This window comes from Asterias amurensis, chromosome 9, assembly GCF_032118995.1.
Source record: "Asterias amurensis chromosome 9, ASM3211899v1".
Taxonomy (NCBI): Eukaryota; Metazoa; Echinodermata; class Asteroidea; order Forcipulatida; family Asteriidae; genus Asterias; species Asterias amurensis.
The window spans coordinates 9725166-9746050 of NC_092656.1; the positions used below are offsets into that span (position 1 = coordinate 9725166).

The 20885-nt window shown below is 37.9% G+C and overlaps 1 protein-coding gene across 1 annotated transcript in view; it reads right to left on the minus strand.

Annotated features, from left to right (window-relative positions):
* LOC139942370 (unconventional myosin-Ie-like) overlaps nt 1-20816 on the minus strand; it is a 50051-nt gene extending 29235 nt beyond the window's left edge. The window contains exons 1-8 of the mRNA XM_071939233.1: nt 20684-20816; nt 10780-10905; nt 9485-9574; nt 8284-8378; nt 7230-7407; nt 4310-4472; nt 2404-2507; nt 1692-1824 (exon numbers count right to left, since the gene is read on the minus strand). Of these exons, the coding sequence (XP_071795334.1) occupies nt 1692-1824; nt 2404-2507; nt 4310-4472; nt 7230-7407; nt 8284-8378; nt 9485-9574; nt 10780-10905; nt 20684-20686 (892 nt within the window). The 5' untranslated portion in view covers nt 20687-20816. The remainder of the gene's footprint in view (nt 1-1691; nt 1825-2403; nt 2508-4309; nt 4473-7229; nt 7408-8283; nt 8379-9484; nt 9575-10779; nt 10906-20683) is intronic.
* Nucleotides 20817-20885: the final 69 nt, after the last annotated feature.

The following is a 20885-nucleotide window of genomic DNA, read 5'->3' on the forward strand; positions in this document are numbered from 1 at the left end:
GTAAGAGTAATTACCAAACCTTTAAAGACAGTGGACACTATTGGTAATTGTCAAAGACTAGTCTTCACACTTGGTGTATCTTAACATATGCATAAAATAACAAACCTGTGAAAATTTGAGCTCAATCGGTCGTCGAAGTTGCGAGATAATAATGTAATAATGAAATAAATAAAAACACCCTTGTCACACGAAGTTATGTGTTTTCAGATGCTTGATTTCGAGACCTCAAGTTCTAAACTTGAGGTCTTGAAATCAAACTCGTGGAAAATTACTTCTTTCGCGAAAACTATGTCACTTCAGAGGGAGCCGTTTCTCACAATGTTTTATACCATCAACCTCTCTCCATTACTCGTCACCAATTAAGGTTTTATGATGATAATTATTTTGAGTAACTGCCAATAATGCCACTGCCTTTAAGCAGCTCTATGAAACTGTGTCCAGTGAGCCCAATTAGCACAAAAAGTAGCCAAGCACAACAAACTTATGCTTGCCTGGTTTTCCTCTAGGTTTTTTATTGCACTCCCTTCTTTTCTTTTTATCCATTTTTTTCTCTTCATTCTCTGAGCGCTTTGTAACCTTAGAAAAAGGCGCTACAGTACATGTATATAAATGGTATTATTATTATTCTTATAACCAGAGTGAGGTCACCAGTTCAAACTACCCTGTCTGTATGTACAATTCATGACTGGTATCCTGCTCATTTCTGCTAAGCAGGAAATCGTTAAAAACAATTCTGATTTTAAAAAGCAGCTCTATGAAATTAGGCCCAGGATATTAATGGGTTTTTTTCCAGGCTCCCAGCCAGTTTCTCAGGACACCATAAAAAACAGACAGCAAATAAACAGCACAGACAAAATTGATATTTACTACGTGTACATTTTCAGTTATTTCCCCCAAAGCCCCCCACAACCCCCCCCCCCCCAAAAAAAAGGGAAAAAAACTTGACATGTTTACACATTGATTACACTAGGTACCTTGCTCCTAACTGGTCACAAACTACTGGAGTCCAAAGTGCTAAGCATGCAACACTGAAAAGTACGACTCAGGGAAATGCGCGAAAACATGATGGGGAAACAGTTTCATGCATTTTTCATTAAAATCACTTACCTTTTGAGCTATCTAGTAATACATGGAACAAATACAACAATATTTTAACAAATATTTAATTTTATATGTTATTTCATAATTGTTTATTATTTATTTATTTTTGTAAATCCTTTAAGGTCAAAAATTAAATCAGTTTATAATGTAATTCACCTTGCAATGACCGCTTAATGTCCATTTCCTTTTTTATCTCAGAAAGTAAAACCCAGAGTCCGCTTTGCAGGTCACTGCTTTGTGCCAAAGACCAGGTCATTCCTAACGTGTTATTTTGGAGACTGCCGTGCCCTAATAGAGGACCTCGACCACTCAACTACATCGACGTGATCGGGAGAGATACGTACAGAGGCTGAAATCTTGGACCTTCCAAACATGAGGGATAAACACCTCTGGCGTGACGTTGTGCATGGAATCTCGGTTGCGACCGCTAAATGACGATGATGCTGAAAACCCAACTGTCTTTATTAAGGTGGTCGATTAAAATAATTTATATTGTAATGTGGTTAACGATTGTAAAGAAGTCGAGATTCAGCAGTATGCTGCTTAAAAAAAACAAAAAAAAAAACATATAATAATAATAATAAACTTACAGTCTTCCTCAGCCACGACAGCGTAGTTTCCTTGCTCACTGAATTGAATGTTTCCTAGATGAAGAATGGCTGCTACACAGTTCAAGACGCTTAACTGGTCCTCTTCAGATATACCAATGACTGACATCGCACTCTGTATATTATTAACAAAAATAGAAACACAAGAGTCAAACTTATGAACTACAGCAGTGATGTGTTAAATCCAATTAATGCCTTGCATTTCTATCTGCAAATTATGTATTTGAGACTTTTGGATATGGGATTTGAGGCATTGCATGGTGAGGTATCAGTATTTATTCGGTTTGCGGTAACACCATGTGTGTATCTACTTGCAAGGAAGCGCTTTGAGACGCCCTTCCGGTGTGAAAAGCGCTGCATAAAAACTGGTTATTATTATTACTAGATTATGTTCTCTTGAAAACTTGTCTTGCTTTATATACCATGGAGAAAATTTTTCGGAATTCAAGAGAATTCTCAGTTCGAGAGAACTCTCAGTTCTGAAAAAAAAACTGTCCCGCTTTTTAACTACTACTAAGGCAGATGGCACACAAATCGGCCGCGACTAGTACTCAAGCTTTAGTGAATCGAGGGGACTTCTCGTAATAAACTTCACTACCGTAGAGTGAGTTCTTAATTGGTCTCAACGTTTAAACCAGCCTGCTCTAGTCATCATCAGGAGACTTTTTGGACTCGATGAACAAACAAAGCTTACCAGTGTATCACCAAACTCCTGTGTATCGTTCGTACCATCAACTTTATATGTACCACTCTGATTCAGGTAGTAGTAGTAATCGGGATTGGTCAAACCAAAACTCTCTAGAAAAGAAAAGTGGAAGTTCACGATTTAGGGGATACCTTTAATGAAAAATGTTAATGCAACTTCGCCTAAAACCGTCTTGGCCTTGGTGCCCCTCGACGTATTCAAAGCAAATTGTTCAAGTTTGTAAGAGAGGCACCCTTACTCTAAGTGAGGACTGTCATGACTTGGTTTAAAGGTCAGAGTTGCATACATTTTCAGTGGGGTAATTGCGTCTGATGGTCCTCGTCTTGGCCTTGATGCCTCTTGACTTATTCAAAAAGAAGTGACATAGTCTCTTAGAGCATTGTACAGAGGCGCTTTCAATCTCATTACAGATTGTCAAGACTGTCTTGATGATAGGGTTTAATGCCAGGGTCAGAGTAATGTGCCAGCGCTCTACCAACTAAGCTATCCACATTTAGCGTTATGTTGGCAGGTTTCCCTATTTTTGCAAATATCTTTGTTCAAGGGTGCCAGTCAAAAGCCATTCAACCGTTAAAGGCAGTGGACACTATTGGTAATTGTCAAAGACTAGCCTTCACAGTTGGTGTATCTCTACATATGCATAAAATAACAAACCTGTGAAAATTTGAGATCAATCGGTCATCGAACTTGCAAGATAATAACTAAAGAAATAAACACCCTTGTCACACGAAGTTGTGTGCGTTTAGATGGTTGATTTCGAGACCTCAAGTTCTAAACTTGAGGTCTTGAAATCAAATTTGTGGAAAATTACTTCTTTCTCGAAAACTATGGCACTTCAGAGGGAGCCGCTTCTCACAATGTTTTATACCATCAACCTCTCCCCATTACTCGTCACCAAGAAAGGTTTTATGCTAATAATTATTTTGAGTAATTACCAATAGTGTCCACTGCCTTTAAACAGAGGCGCTTTCAATCTCATTACAGATTGTCAAGACTGTCTTGATGATAGGGTTTAATGCCAGGGTCAGAGTAATGTGCCAGCGCTCTACCAACTAAGCTATCCACATTTAGCGTAATGTTGGCAGGTTTCCCTATTTTTGCAAATATCTTTGTTCAAGGGTGCCAGTCAAAAGCCATTCAACCTTTAAAGGCAGTGGACACTATTGGTAATTGTCAAAGACGAGCCTTCACAGTTGATGTATCTCAACATATGCATAAAATGACAAACCTGTGAAAATTTGAGCTCAATCGGTCATCAAAGTTGCGAGATAATAACTAAAGAAAAAAACACTCTTGTCACACGAAGTTGTGTGCGTTTAGATGGTTGATCTCGAGACCTCAAGTTCTAAACTTGAGGTCTTGAAATCAAATTTGTGGAAAATTACTTCTTTCTCGAAAACTATGGCACTTCAGAGGGAGCCGTTTCTCACAATGTTTTATACCATCATCCTCTCCCCATTACTCGTCACCAAGAAAGGTTTTATGCTAATAATTATTTTGAGTAATTACCTATATTGTCCACTGCCTTTAAACAGAGGCGCTTTCAATCTCATTACAGATTGTCAAGACTGTCTTCATGATAGGGTTTAATGCCAGGGTCAGAGTAATGTGCCAGCCCTCTACCAACTAAGCTATCCACATTTAGCGTTACATATATGTCGGCAGGTTTCCCTATTTTTGCAAATATCTTTATTCAAGGGTGCCAGTCAAAAGCCATTCAACCTTTAACTGCTGTGCAGCCAGGGATCACACCCAAGTTACGATGCGACCTGGGAAGCAGCATCCAGGGGATCACTTTATGGAGATAGAACTTTTTACTACAGATTTCAAATTAAAAACTACAAGGAAAAACTGACTGGGATATTCTAGTTTTATAATCTCTTTGTAAACCTACGTTTCATTTCGTCGTCTGCTCCGCACAGCAGCTGGTAGAAGATGTGGAAGTTTCGCTCGCTGACCTTTTGCGTGATGACGCGTGACTTCTCCAGCAGAAAGTTTGAGATCTTCCCTCCGTCCGGTTCACCTCCCCGGCTGAACTGTATCTCCACATACTTTCCCTGTTAGTTAGTAATAAGGATCAGTACGTTGAATGAAAAAAAAAAAAAATGGGGGAACTGAGCACAAAACAACTCTGCTTTCCCCAGAATGAGATTACTACTATTAAGTGTATTTAATAAATCCAACCATTTTTATTTTAAAAGCAATGGACACTATTGGTAATTACGCATAAAACCTTACTTGATTGCGAGTCATGGGGAGAGGTGATAGTATAAAACATTGTGAGAAATGGCTCCCTTTGAAGTAGTTTTCGAGAAAGAAGTAATTTTCCACGATTTCAGATTTAGAATTTGAGGTCTCGAAATCAAGCATCTGAAAGCACACGACTTCGTGTGACAAATGTTTGTTTTTTTCTTTCTTTATTATCTCGCAACTTCGACGACCGATTGAGCTCAAATTTTCATAGGTTCGTTATTTTATGCATATGTTGAGATACACCAACAGTGAAGAGTAGTCTTTGACAATTACCAATAGCGAGTGTCCACTGTTTTAAAGGGTACCCAAATAAATTGCTATTCTATTTGATTCTATTGATATACTATGTTACATGTATCATTCGGACTGGTTTCCTGTTCATTTTTGCTCAGCAGGAACTGTTATAAACAGTCACTACACAGTTACGTATAAACAGTCACCAAGCTGGCAACAGCCAATCTCTCTCATTCAAACATTGCTTTAAAGCCATTATACACTTTCGGTAAACAGTATTGTCCAAGTCCCACACTTCGTGTATCACAACTTATATATAAAATAACAATCCTGTGGAAATTTAGGCTCAATCGGACATTGGAGTCGGGAGAAAATAACGGGAAAACCCACTCCTGTTTTCGCGCGTTTCGCCGTGTCATGACATGTGTTTATAACAAATCCGTAATTCTCGCTAACGAGAATTTATATTGTTTTACCGTTTTCTCAAAAAGTAAAGCATTTCATGGACTAATATTTCAAGAGCAGTCTTTCACCATTACCTTCTGTAAACCCTGTAAATTATTTGTAAATCTGTGAACTTTTTTTTTTTTTCTGTACCGAAAGGGTCCAATGGCTTTAATGTCTATGATTATCAATTGAATAACTCAATAAAAAATAACTAGCTGACAATACACAATTTGGTGATTGTGAAATCTGTGGTTAGCCTGGTAAGATTCAAACTCACAACCTAGTGATTGGAAGTCCTACAGTCTAACCACTAAACACAGTCGAAGTGAACGTTGTTCTATAGACCGTATAGAATAACCCCTTTTTGCTATGAAAGTCACTATCTTGTAGGGCAAACCGTATGCGTGTCTAAACGCATACATCAATGAAGCCCGCAGCACACAACATTCCCAGTTTGATTTGTACTGCACATGCACGCACACACACACGCACACGCGCCATGTTGTAGGGCAGATATTGGAAAGGTGACATCATATTCAATACGATCTATTATTAACTTTTCTAAAGAATTCTCCTCTGGGGACTCAGTTTAAAAATAAAAATGTTCCATTGTAAAGAAGTCCCCACAGCCTACCCATGATGTACAAAAGGAAATACACCGCATATAATGTGCGACAAGTTGTGTACTTTCAGTTTTAGAAAGGAAACGGTAAGTCCCTGTAAACAGGTACATGTAAACAACATCCTTCTCAATACAGACATTTTCAGTTTCAAATCACAACATGGATCAGATTATACGAATGTCAATATTCCTGAAATAGGCATGCAGGTCCGGGTTTCTAGTTGTTCTACATGTATGACTATATACAGAACCTCCCAGATTGAACAATTCAGGTTAACAGACTCCGAGTGTCACCAGAAATACAAGACTACAGGGGCAAATTAGACCGTAATCAAAACATCAGTGCTTACAGAAGCAGGGAATTCTGCACATCAAAGCAAGGAAATGTTGCTTACGCAGTACATGTATACGTACTCAATGGAACTAGGCATTCTTCACAGCGTAAAAATTTGGCGCTTGCACAGTAGGCAAAAAAAGTTTTGTTAGTTCCGGGCAGGCCCGCCCGGTACCGCCCACCGTGCCTACAACACTGGCTGTTTGTGGCTATTTTGTCAACTCAACTCTCCCGCATACATGTAATGCCTTTAACCATGTTAACTACAAGTTTTACTTAGGCTGAACTGGGATTGTCATTGTTTGGTCAGGGCATGTGTTGTTATTTATTCTTTATATCTGTAGTGTTGGGAGCCCCAGCTTTGTTTTAACACCTCTCCAAGTTAAGCCCACCAACATCAACATGGGAGTGTTTGGCAGTAACAGTAATGTGACAAACCCTAAAGTGAACACTGATGCAATCCCAAAACGAAACAGCAACTTGTTTTCTAAGGAAGAGAGGTTTACACTTTGTGAGTAGTCATGGTAGTGGCGGCTCTGAGTAGAACTGCTGTGTACTGCTCGACGTTTCTGAAAAATCCTCTGGAAGACAATCAGAGCACACTGACCGAAACATCGAGCAGTACACACTGGCTTTTTCTCAGAGCCACCACTACTCACATAAAGAGACTTTTGCATGGTGTTGCCACACAAAAAATCTAGCACATACAAAAACACTATCAGAGAGACAATTACATGTACCTTTGCAAAGCTGAATATTTAAACAGTTTTTTACTTGAACAAGACTGGGAAAAAGGGGCAACAAAAAGATTAAAAACATTAAAAATCTCTCATACCAAAAAAGGGAACAAGTTATATATCCCATTTGGAGCTTTTGTGTTTGTAAAATCAATTTTTTTTGCATTTTCATCAGTTTTCGACTTACAAATCGGCTAGAGTTGTTGTTACGGACGGTCTTCGCATTGCCGAACGCTTCAAGGAGCGGATTTGATTGGATGATGATATCCTTGACGTGTTGCACCTTGGCTCCTCCCCCAGACACCTTAGCGATGTAACCCATGATGTACTTGGCAGCTACTGTCTTACCGGCACCACTCTCGCCACTGTTTGAAAGAGACAATGTGTACAACAAATAATAGTTATAACACAGCATTTTTATATTTGGTTTGCGATTACACCACGTGTGTACATCTACTTGACAGGTAGAGTTTGTTCTTAGAGAACTGTCTTTCTTTATTCTACTACCGCGAAGTAGATTTATCGGATGTTTGGGAGACTTCTCAGTTCTGAAAAGAACTGTCCTGCTTTTTAACTACTACCCGGGCGGAAGGTATAGAAAATTGGCTGGCTACTTAGGAACGTAATGAACTGCACTACCGCGAAGTCAGTTCTTGATATTGGTCTCAACGTTTCGACTAGCCATGCTAGCTTGCTCTAGTCATCGTCAGGAGACCAAATATATATATCAATGCCTCAAATCCTATATACAGCATTTTTAAAGACGTACTTTAATGTGTAAAGAACCATTCAAAGGCGCCGGTCTAGATTGAACAAAAAGGAATTGTCAAATTTGGTAGGGAAAGCAAGTGTGGACTGGTGTGTAGTTATTTGCTGACGAAAGAGGGAGATTCTGTGTATTTCCTTGTGCTATGCTGGGAAAAAAAAACGTTAGCTGGCTTAACTAGACTAGGGAACTAGGGTGGAGAAAAGAAAGCATCTTGCTCAAGGACACGACCTGGATTTGAATCAATACTCTGATGACTAAAGGCCTGGCCACACAGGCCTAGAAAACAAGAACAAAAAACAAGAATGTTAAAAATACATGCCCTGGATTGGTTCAACGAGTGTGGGCGTATTTTTTTCAACCAAAAGAATGCCTTCTCTTTGCGTTGTTATCGTTTGTGACTTGGTCTTTAACCAACAGAACTTGACTTTGATGCTCTTAACCACTCGTCCATGACACCCTAATGAGTTCCTACCTGATAATCACACACTGGTTCTCATACTCAATCAGCATGTTCCTGTACATGTTGTCCGTCAGAGCATAGACGTGAGGCGGGTTCTCGTAGGAGGCCTGATGGGGATGATAAATCAATGAAGACACTTTGATGTTTTTAAGTAGGATTCAACGCCATCGGCCTACAATACGATCAAGCTGTTCAAGCTGCCCTGGATCGGCCTGGATGGCAGAGACGGATATCTAACATTGGACAAACCCGTGGTCACAACGTCTCGAGCCGAGTTCGGCCCGAGTAGCGTCAACTATATATATATAGGATTCACAACTTTGCATTGTGGATACGAAATTACTATGGTTTGCAGTAACACCATGTAACGATAATCTCTAATTAAGTTGGGTTGGTTCTGAAAAGAACTGTAGCTTTCAACTCAACGTTTTGATCAGTATGCTCTGAATGTCTTCACTTTACTTGAGGGAGCGGGGCCCAATTTCTGAAAGCTGCTATTAGAAGAAAATACTGTTTAGCAACATTTCTATGCTTGGCATAAACTGAGTGGGGCACCAGTTTCAACAATGAAAACTTGTTGGAATTTTGGCTGGTAATCAGTTTCTGCTAAGCAACATTTGTCTACAGGCTTTAAGAAATTTTGTCAAGGTGTCTTACTGGTAGCCTGCCCTGGCTTTTACCTTTGAAATGACAACCTAACTCATCATGCTGGTCAGTCACTAAAAAAGTCAAGGGCAAACCCTTATGCCCTTTGCGTTTGCTGTGGTGCCCTTTGCAAAGTTCCAATACAACTTCAAAGGTTTTCCTCATATTGACCCCTTGCACGCACGTCACACGCGGCGACTGATGCCATGCTCACCATGTTGGTGGTCAATAGGTTTACGTGTAAACGCCGCGTCGCCGAAAATACGCACTTCACTGAGTAACACACGTTGACATTGACCACCAAAATGGCGCATCCAAGATTATTCTGATGATGACGTCAGGTGAATTGGGTCAATAGTAAGTAAGTGCTGCAAGCCCCCATCAACATGTTAATGAACAAATTTCAAGGCCTGATATTTTAATTTGTCAAGTCACAATTACACAATGAAAATCCATCAAACTCTGCCAACATTTGCACCCGAGAGCAGATTGTAAGAACTTGAGACATTTACACTTTTGGTTTGCACAGATGTGGTTTCAACGTTAATAATCAGTTTTGTGCACCTACCGCGCCTTGATACTGGTCTAGTTCCTTCTCTGTGAAGTAGGGCATCTGCTTGAATGGATTGATGGAGATGAGCACCGGACCAATGTAGGTCTGAAATAGTGTACAAAACACTGCTAAGGAAAGAGTAATAACTAATAATAAAAACAACTTGTTCTGATATTTATAGTGCACTTAAAGGAACACCTTGCCTTGGATCGGTCGAGTTGGTCTTTGAAAAGCGTTTGTAACCGTTTTTTATAAAATGCATATGGGTAGAAAGATGTTGTAAAAGTAGAATACAATGATCCACACAAACATGCCTCGAAATTGCGTGGTTTTCCTTTAACCTTGTCGACTAACACGTCAGCCATTTATGGGGGTCAAAATTCTGACTCCCATAAATGGCCGACCATGTTAGTTCGCACAGTAGAAGGAAAACCACGCAATTTCGAGGCAAACTTGTGTGGATCATTGTATTCTACTTTTAAAACATCTTTCCAACCCTATGCATTTTATAAAAAACGGTTACAAACGCTTTTGTTTTGACCAACTCGTCCGATCCAAGGCAACGTGTTCCTTTAACAATAACAAATCAATATGCTTTACATTAGTGCCCTGATCATTTGGCCAATCAACATTCCAACTTTCTTTATTTTCCTTTGGGCGTAATACAGCCCTGAGCTGCTGCAGTTGGGTGCTCTCAAGTTTTTTTTTAAACACAATATTAACCTCTACCCTCAAAGGTACAAGTATCCTTTACCAACTTTTACCTTGTATTTAAATGCAATACCAAATCAAGCACCGTATGTAAATTACTCTGTTTCAGAGCTACATGTGTACCAACTCTCCCTGATTCTGCAGAAAGTTCCCGAAAAAAAAAATAATTTCCAAGGTCTGAGGATCGCTGTACAACAGACTGATCCAAGTTAAGCTCTGCCGCATTGCGTATTGAACAATCACAACATAACGAAGGTCCGACAAATCAAGCCTGACATGCGTGCACGTATGCTTGGCGCTCTCGCTCACACCAGCGTCATGGGCGGAGCCTAATGGATCGGTTTATTCCTGATTGCAAGAGCGATGCAAATTTTGGCAGCTCAGCTATTTAACAAAAGAAAATGTGACATTTGTTACAGAGGCAACAACTTCAAATTCATGCTCTACATGTACATGTACGTACAATTCAACTACATGGTCTTTTCTCTATCCTTTCTATGGTCATGATGGTTGGCCTAACTCTCAGAGTAGTTCTGGCTACGATTGAAAAAATTTGGCCCGGGGGTAGGCCTAAATGTCTCTTGCCCAAAAAAGGATACATAAATCCAGTCATCGAGGAAGCGTTTCTTGAGGTTTTCTACAATGGAGGATTCTTGGATCTTGGTCAACAGGACCATGTCCTCCACTCCGCTCTGTTTCTTTGTGTTGCTCTGCCAATGGTACGCCTGAAATACAAACAACAAAATGTGTACATGTTAAAGGTAAGGTCAGAGATTTTGTCAACATGATGCTGATTTGGCAAAATTGTCACGTCAGTACTGAACGCCTGCAGTATAAACAATAGACTTGATGACAAGTCGTTAAGCGCTGCCTACATGTATTTGTCTGCCGTTCATGCAACAGTCACAGTGCAATTATACACATGCAACAGTCGTAGGTAGCGCATATTGCGACTGACTCACACACACATACTAGGATTGAGGGTGTGTGTATCGTCCCCGTAGCTTCACCGCGCTGATAACTACATTTGTACACACCGCGCTTTACAATTACCGTCTTGACTTCAAGACTAGATAAACAACAACATGTTTCATAAAAGTAGCCTCAAAGATTACGGTAGTCAGCATACAGTGTAATACTGATTTATTAGCAAAATTATCAACAGGGATCAAGAAAGATCCAATAAAAGTCACTATGTGAAAGTTTTAGCTGAATACAGTGACCATGTATTTACCGGAAGACTTATGAGAATTGGCCAATACAAATATATTTTGTGGCGTCAAAAATTTGTATCGCATTCACAGCATGCAAGTGCATGAACCAAGGTTTTATTTTGCAATACTTGTAAAAAAATGTTTACAAGCCTCCTTAATTCTGGTCCAGTAAAGTGAGTCAACCTTTTTGTAGCTACAACAAGCCCTGTTGTTTGAAGGATGTTTTTTTTTAAACGGGTTGATTGACTTCCTGTACTGTCTTTGTGATTGTTTTATGAACCTTCCTGCTTTGTGAAATCAAGACATGGACATTACAAAGACTCGGCTTTTTTTGACGTAATATAATATAATTATTATTTCTTATACTCTGGTAATGAAACCAAGGATGTCTCTCATACACTGTAAGTGATCTTTATAGATCTATTTATTACCAGGCTGAGGAAACCTAAATAAGGGTGTGCTTGCTACAGTACATACATGAACGACAGGCCTGTATGCTTCAGTTTTGAAAGGGGCAAGGGCAACAAGGCATTTTCTCCTGGGTGAAGGGCACCCTATGTGAAAATTATTAATTTATATTGCGAGCATTTCAAGGGCACCAAGGCAATGACCAGAAGGCATGGAGGCAGTCACCTTCGTTGCCTCTGAGAAGTATTGTACCTGGAAAGACAAACACCAGGTTTATCCCTACCATGCCTACTCTTCCTTATAACACTTTTTTTTTAATGGTTCCTGTGAGTTTCCTGGTTTCACTAGTTTTGTGCAATACTCAAATAATTGTATTTTTCTTGGCTTTGTAGGAAAAAAGTATTGGGGTTTAAGGAAGAATTTAAGGGAAATTTATTGTCTTCCTACAAAATGTACATATACCTCTTCTAACACTCCGCCGACTTAATCACAACACTTTGAACTTCAAACTCTAATCCGCTCAGCCATGACACATGCCTTTTTCACAGGGACTTGTCTCAAAAAAAAGGAATTGTTTTCATGAAAACATTCTTCCAAAAGCAACTTTTTATCATTTTTTTGGCAAGTAGCTGTCCACACACATGCGAAAACAAATCAAAGGCGTTTAAACACAAAATGTCAATAGGCAAAAGGAATTACAAGTTTTTATCTACATTAGCCTTTATTGACACATTGGGTTTACAAAGAGTAAACATTCACAACACTGAAAGATACAAGCCTGTATGCTTCCTTTTTGAAAGGGCGAGGGCACCAAGGCCTTTTCTTCATGTAAAGGACACTCTAAGAGGAAGTTTTTAGTGCACACATGGAAAATAATTTTAATGTACTATACATTTGTGGGAACTAAGGGTAAGAGACCCCACTCCAGACAATGGCAAATCATGCTAATGGAAAACCACTACCCAATCATGCTTTAGCGTTTGACTGTTTGTTTGTTTGTTTGTTTTTTTTTTGTTTTTTATATAAACTTTAATGATTTTTACTTACATTAAGGTTATTGTTTTATGTAGTATTGTGGTAATTCTTGTGCAATTTTACATTTTAATATTTTATATGTTGCTGTACAATAGGATTGTAAATTTCATGTATTTTTATATATACTTGACGAATAAACCATTCAATTCAATTCAATTCAATGCGGATATGTAATTCTGACTGACTGTGGTGACTGCCGAGTCTGCTTCCAATATTGCTTATTGCTAAATTCATCGGCCCAACAAGGAAGTGAGTACACATTTAAACTTCTATTTGTCACAACTGTCAATGATTTGTGTTCATTGCTGTCTGAGGTTTGTTGATTTTTTTCCCTTGCACAACAAAGAGACATTCAAACAAATTTATTCCACCCACTGCACATCTCTTTGGATTTCCTTGCCTGGGGCAGGATTCCCTCAACCCTCCTTTTTATATTTTGGTTTTGGTTGTAGGGATGTGATCTGTAATTAGGTTATAATTTGGTTTTAATTATGTAGGTTGATGAACTGTATGTTATAAAAACTCATTGTAATTAGACCACAAATCAGCCTTTGCCTGCAGAAATGGTTGTTTGATCGCAATCAAAATTTTAGTCAAATCAGATCTCGAAAATCAACAAATCTAACTGTTTTCTTTTTTAGTGAAAGTCAGTGAAAGACCATTATCCCCACTTGGTGCCAGTGTTGTAGCTAGACCAGTTTTAGTGGTGGGCAATAAATCAAATTTTGTTGGAAGTCTACCAAGGGAAAGGAGATCAACAAAATTATTTGTGTTTAATTATAGGCCATTTATATTGCTGAAGTGGGGCCAGGTTTCCAAACTGTTCTTGTTATGGGGCCATGCAATAAGTAGAATCATCTTTTGACTGTGTTCTTTATATGTGACATTTGAATACTCCTTATCATTAGCTGTGTCTCAAATCAATGCAAAGTGGACAATATTTTAAATCTGTGCTGGGTTGCACATTGTATTTTGCTCAGAGTGCATGGCAAAAAATGTGAGTCCTGGGCAGGCCCGCCCAGCACCGCCCACCGTGGCTACACTGCTTGGTGCATCCCAACATAAAATGCATTTAAAAAATAAAATAAAACTGTGGAACTGGGGCTCGAAACTGGTCAACAAAGTTCGTAGATAATTACGAAAGAAAAATCACCCAAGGCTGTTGCATAGAATTGTGCGCTTACTGATTGCCTGAGACTACAGCCTTTCTCAGATACAGTATTCATTTTATTATACAGTTGCACTACTTCAAAGTGGGTCATCAAAATTCACCTCAAAAGGTCGAGCTGTAGCTAAATTTTTTGACTCAGCCCTTTACTATAAGGTTCCCATTTACACACCTAAGGTAGTGGACATTATTGGTACAAGCAATTGTCAAAGACTAGCCTTCACAGTTGGTGTACAAATGTATCTCAACATGCATGCATAAAATAACAAACCTGTGAAAATTTGAGCTTGATTGGTCATCGGAGTTGCAAGATAACTATGAAAGAAAAAAACACCGATGTCACACAAAGTTATGTGCTTTCAGATGATCGTTTTCGAGAACTCAAGTTCTAAACTTGAGCTCTTGAAATCAAATTCGTGGAAAATTACTTCTTTCTCGAAAACCACGTCACTTTAGAGGGAGCCGTTTCTCACAATGTTTTATACTGTCAACCTCTCCCCGTTACTCAAGTTACCAATTGAGATTTTATGCTAATAATAATAACCAATAGTGATCACTGCCTTTAAGCGCAAGACCGATAATTGAACGATGTCAAGATCAAGAATTGAAGCCACACACAATAACTCTGCCAAGGAACTCGAGTCCAATGTGCGACACCGCTCGTTCACAACATACAAATACACTGTACATACATGTACATGTAATTGTCACTGTCCATACTATACCATCATGCTTGGATTGTAATAAAAAAGAAAAGCTTTGGATATGCAGGCCTAATCATACATGGCCTACGTACAGGTGTCATAAAAAAAATCTATGCAGGAAATGAACAAATTAAACCAATTTTATTTAGCTCTCTACATGTACACTAAGTTCTACTAAATTGAGGTTTCTATAGTGTAATGGGAGGTTAGAGTAAAGATTGAATGTGCAGGCCTAATAACCAGATAACACAGATCATACATGGCCTACGTACAGGTGTCATAAAAAAAATCTATGCAGGAAATGAACAAATTAAACCAATTTTATTTAGCTCTCTACATGTACATTAAGTTCTACTAAATTGAGGTTTCTATAGTGTAATGGGAGGTTAGAGTAAAGATTGAACGTGCAGGCCTAATAACCAGATAACACTGCTTTTAGTCAACCCCAACCCCTTTAAAAATAAATTGATTTGTTTTCCCCTTCGAAATTCCAGGTCAGTAGATTTTCAATAATCAGACAATAAAGAAAAAATCCATATTAATAAATAATGGCTATGTATTAACACAGGATGATTAATTGCTCACAATGAAATAGGCCTACTAACATAACCTAACATAACATAAATATGATAAATTCACACGCATGACTGTCTCAACACAATGTAATGTCTGGATACAAAAATAGCATTTTATCTATTTTCAAGGAAATTCAATGGTTTTAAAGAAAAATAATTTGTTTGTTGTCAAATACACTTTTAAAAGTAATTTGCTGAGCATTGATGATTTGGGTTATTTTTTCAATGAAAGATATGGAGCTCCAACAGTCTGAACTGAATTTGAGAGAGATTTTGATTTTAAAACCTTTTTTTCCCCACCGGATTTATCTTTTTATGATGTAATATTTAAGCCTACAAAACATGCAACATGTTGACAAGTTTTATTTTAAAAATTCCATTTAAATGTTTTTGTAAACACTGGACAGTAACGCTCTTTTTAAACCACAATAGTAAAAAGGTTTCTCAAAATGCTTCTTACCTATCCAATCAAAAACTGCTTATAAATTGGGCTTTATAATATAGGTTTCAAACCATTTCCAAATATTGGCCCTTAACATTCCCTTTAAACAGAAATTGGGATTTCACCGTTCAGACTAAACACAATTACATGTAGGCCTATTTTGTTCTTTACACTTCCTTATCTTGCACAAGTTTTCATTCAAAAGCTGAGATATGCTAGGGTAGAATTTAACTTCTAAGTAAAAAAAAACAATTCTTTACCTAAAAAATGTAAAACAAACATGAACAGCACCTTGAGTCAGCACAATTGTTCAGCTGTCAACAAGAGTTTAGGGAAATAATTCCTGAAATCAAGAGCAGTCTGCTAATGACTTGCATGCCAAAGAAAAAGTGAAACCTGTTTCAAATATTGACAGTGCAAGTTACTAAGTTAGATTATAAAAATACATTTACATACTGTGCTAAATTATATTCACTTAAAGACAATGGACACTATTGGTAATTGTCAAAGACCAGTCTTCTCACTTAATGTATCTCAACATATGGACAAAAGAACAAACCTGTGAAAATTTGAGTTTGATTGGTCGTCGGAGTTGCGAGATAATTATGAAAGAAAAAACACCCCTGTCACACGTAGTTGTGTGCTTTCAGATGCTTGATTTTGAGACCTTAAATTCTAAACTTGAGGTCTCGAAATCAAGTTCGTGGAACATTACTTCTTTCTCGAAAAACTACGTCACTTCAGAGGGAGCCGTTCCTCACAATGTTTTATACTATCAACCTCTCCCCATTACTCTTTAGCAAGTGAGGTTTGATGCTGATAATTATTTTGAGTAATTACCAATAGTGTCCATTGCCTTTAAAGGGAAGGTACACGTTTGGTTATTACTCAAAACAAATTAACTTAAAAACTGACTTGGTAACGAGCGCTGGAGGATTTGGAGAGCTGCTGATAGTATAAAACATTGATGGAAATGATGGTAACGACTCCCTCTGAAGCAAAGTAGTCTTTGAGAAAGGGGTAATTTCTCACTAAAATATTAAAAGACTTCTAGCTACAAGTAGAAGTCTTAATTCCTATCTGAAAGCACACAAATTCATCCAACAAGGGTGTTTTTTCTTCCATCATTTTTTTTGCAACTTCGATGACCGATTGAGCCCAAATTTTCACAGGCTTGTTATTTTGTGCTTTGGATGGGATAAACTAAGTGCGACCACTGGTTTTTGACAATTCCCAAACGTATACCATGTTTGACAATTACTAAACGTGTACCATGCCTTTAAATTCCTTAGAGCATTTTTTTTTTTTTTTATAAGTGAATATATAGGCCTACAGCAGACTTGCTTTAACATTTAAATAAACGAAAGTGAATACACAGTTGGATTGCAAAAAGACTTTATGCAAGTGCAGTATAGTAGGCCTAAGCAATGATAAATTGCTTATTAATTTGTAAAAACCTTAAGGCAGCTCTAGTTTGTAGGCTAGTAGAGCAAGAGTAAGTTTCTGCTTTCTACAACACGCTTGTAGTTGTAGCAAAATTACTTTCACTTTTAAACTTGAACTAAGTCATTTGGGAAGTGCATAAATTATTTCAAGTTCAGATGTGTACACCCCCCCCCCCCCTCCACACCCAATGCAGCTTGAATGCAGACCAGCTGACACATGCCATCCATTTCAAGTTGTCCTTAATTGGGCATGACATGGTGAGTGTTCTTTGTATAGTAGCTGGGTCAAAACCACAAACCGTTCAGTAAGTAGCCACAAAAGGCAAGCCCAGACTGATTCACACTTTTTGTATACAAACTTTAGCTACGTATAACACAATTCATAAACTTTTAGGGAGAACCCCTTGTTGCTCATCATAAAGTAGAAATACCAAAAAACTCACTGCTGCACTGAGTGAAATTTACTAAAAACTAATGAAAATATTTGGAAGTGATTGCATGGTAACTGAGGTTGAGTTCATCGTGACTTAGTAGTTTTTAACGCTGCATGTTTCTAGTATAGCCCATTTCCTTCCTCTTGGTCCTGATTTTTGTGATAAAATTATGCAAGCTTGATTCCTGCCATTTTGGATGGTGAACACCAACACACCTACACTGACAGGATGCATTTGTTTTTGCAGGCTTTCCTTGAGAAAAAAAACTGCAAACATGTCAAAGCAAACATTTCTTTCTGTACACTTATAGGCAGTGGACACTATTGGTGATTACTCAAAATAGTTATCAGCATAAAACCTCACTTGGTAACAAGTAATGGGGAGAGGTTGATAGTAAAAAACATTGTGAGAAACGGCTCCCTCTGAAGTGACATAGTTTTCGAGAAAGAAGTAATTTTCCACGAATTTGATTTCAAGACCTCAAGTTTAGAATTTGAGGTCTCGAAATCAAGCATGTGAAAGCACACAACTTCCTGTGACAAGGGTGTTTTTCTCTTCATGGTTATCTCGCAACTCCGACCAATTGAGCTCAAATTTTCACAGGTTTGTTATTTTATGCATATATGTTGGGATACATCAAGTGAGAAGACTGGTCTTTGACAATTACCAATAGTGTCCAGTGTCTTTAACAGGAGGAACAATTGTTCGGTATTTAGATGAGGTTTGCAGTAACATGGTGCTAATTGCAAACCTCACCTACTATGCTTCCACCATGCAAAGTATCCTACTTAAAATCAATTGTCTATCATAAATATCCACCCGGATCGATAATCATTACAACTTGTTAGTGTAAAGCAATCGCACAACATCAGTAAACAGTATTGTCCAAAGGCCCACACTTCGTGTATCACAACCATCGGAGTCGGGAGAAAGTAACGGGAAAACCCACCCTTGTTTCCGCACGTTTCGCCATGTCATGCAATGTGTTTAAAATAAATCTGTTATTCTCGATATTAAGAATTGGTCATTATTTTAATGTTTTCCCAAAAAGTAAAGCATTTCATGGAATAATATTTCAAGAGAAGTTTTTTCACCATTACCTTCTGTAAACCCTGTAAGTTATTTGTAAGTCTGTGAATTTAAATAAAAAATTCTGTTCCGAAAGTGTCCAATGGCTTTTAAAGACTTGATACTACATGTATGTACACCCTGCCCTGGCAAATAAACCATGAAGGAAGATCAAAAGTGAGAACTCAATAAAAACAGACTGTGCAACTATTGTTTTGAGGAATAGAATATCTCTAAACAAGTTTGGAATATGACATAAGCCTTATGACATTCCAATACAATAGATTCACTAAAATAAAACGCCCTTGTACGAACAGTGGGACCAATTCATACAGGATAGCAAAACAAACCTACATGTACATATGTACTGTATAGTTGTTCTTGCATGGTCGTGGGCTAAAGTTCACACATCTTGAACTGGATTGGGGGTTTTGTTTTATATGTTGCCAGGAGGAAAAAGAAATTTATGTGATGGGGCCTGAACAAACTTGAAAACAACACATGTAAACAAATCGGTCATTGTTGGAGATTTGGGAAAAAGATCCAAACTTGTGCTTTGACCTTAATTCACTTCTCAAACAATTCTACATCAAATCTTCACAATCCGGACAACCCCTTCAAAATTAAATAACAACTTGTATTTTTGTCTCTATAGTGACTATAGCCTACAGTACTTTATGATTCATGAGGTATTCCTAGAAATGGGGACAAAAATGCACCATTACAGAGAAAAGGAATCAGACACTACAATGTTAAATGAGATAAATGGTGTTTGAAGCTTTGCAAGGTGGGTGGTGGGGAGAATAAGAGTAACTATAAAAAATAAATATAAATAGTAAACTTGCGGGAAACCATGAGTAAAATCTCTTTTGAAGGAGTGGTGGCTCTGAAAAGAGCCGGTTTGGTCTTGACGTTTCCAACAGTGTAACACATGTTTGAAATAAACAAATCCGCCCTTTGAACAAGATGGTGCATAGAAACTGTGAAAGTGGTTAAAAACAGCATCTCAAATAATTGCAATGTGGGCCACTTAATAAAAAACATTTAATCAAGGAGGCCTCTACCTAATAAAACATTTCACAAAAGCACAAACCACTGAAATAATTTCAAGGAATTCTTCAATTTATGTTTCCTTCTATCAATGAGATCTAAAAGTGACCTTCATTCATTTCAATGATCCAATGTGACTGCATGAATGAATTCAACAGTGTAACAATACCACAATACAACAAACGACCTTGTATATATGGAGCATCACATTGTTGAAGGTTGTCTTCTTCAAGGCTTTTGTGTACTGGGAAAAGTTTCCGTATGGCGCCACCACTTTTTCATTCGATATGAAATAATATAGTATCTAATTTACCTCAATGAGATACATGTATCCCCGTTTGTAAAAATGAGTGAAAAGGTGGTGGCGCCATACGGAAAGTTATCCGTATACTGACTTATGATCCTCTGCATGTTCATCTAGTTTTAGTTCAACAACCATCAAATAACTCCTAGAACTATTTTGACTTCGTCCGGCTATCGTCTCCCGTAACGGAGACGATAGCCGGACGAAACCGAAATAGTTCTAGGTAAGGAGTACCATCAAATTACATTTGATTGAAACTTTCCGCACTTATTCAACTACTGAATGCATTTCATGAATGAAGGATTCACAGTGAGTTACAATCAAATAAAAACAAAACACAAAACAAAAACAACAAATGTTTTATCATTAACAAAAATAAATAAACAAAAGTTTGCATTTACTTTTAAAGTCAAAACAATCTAAAATCCCAATCACACAAAATTATTATAACCAGCAAAGAATGATTTTATAAACTTTCAACTGACAGAACATTATCATCACTCAAAAAGTAAACTGTAATGACATCAGAGTCTACGGCTGGCCTTTATTTATTTATTTATTTATTTTTTTTTTTTTATGAAAAAGTAGACCTGGAATGTTTGTAAATATTAAAAATCATATCGCAAAAAGCATCCTGTTTTTCTGTAAAAACTTACCATGATTTTTTTGTTTTACGATCAGACATCAGCTGCAGTGGAGTATATTGGGGAGTTCGTCACCGACTTGTTGAGTGGAATTGTAAATCACTGTTCAGTTTTCCTCCATTCGTCGTGTACAAATCAAGTTTTCCTCAGTAAACAAACCATCGGGCGTGCAGCACTGAATACCCGCAGCTAGCACTATCTATACGGTAGTGCC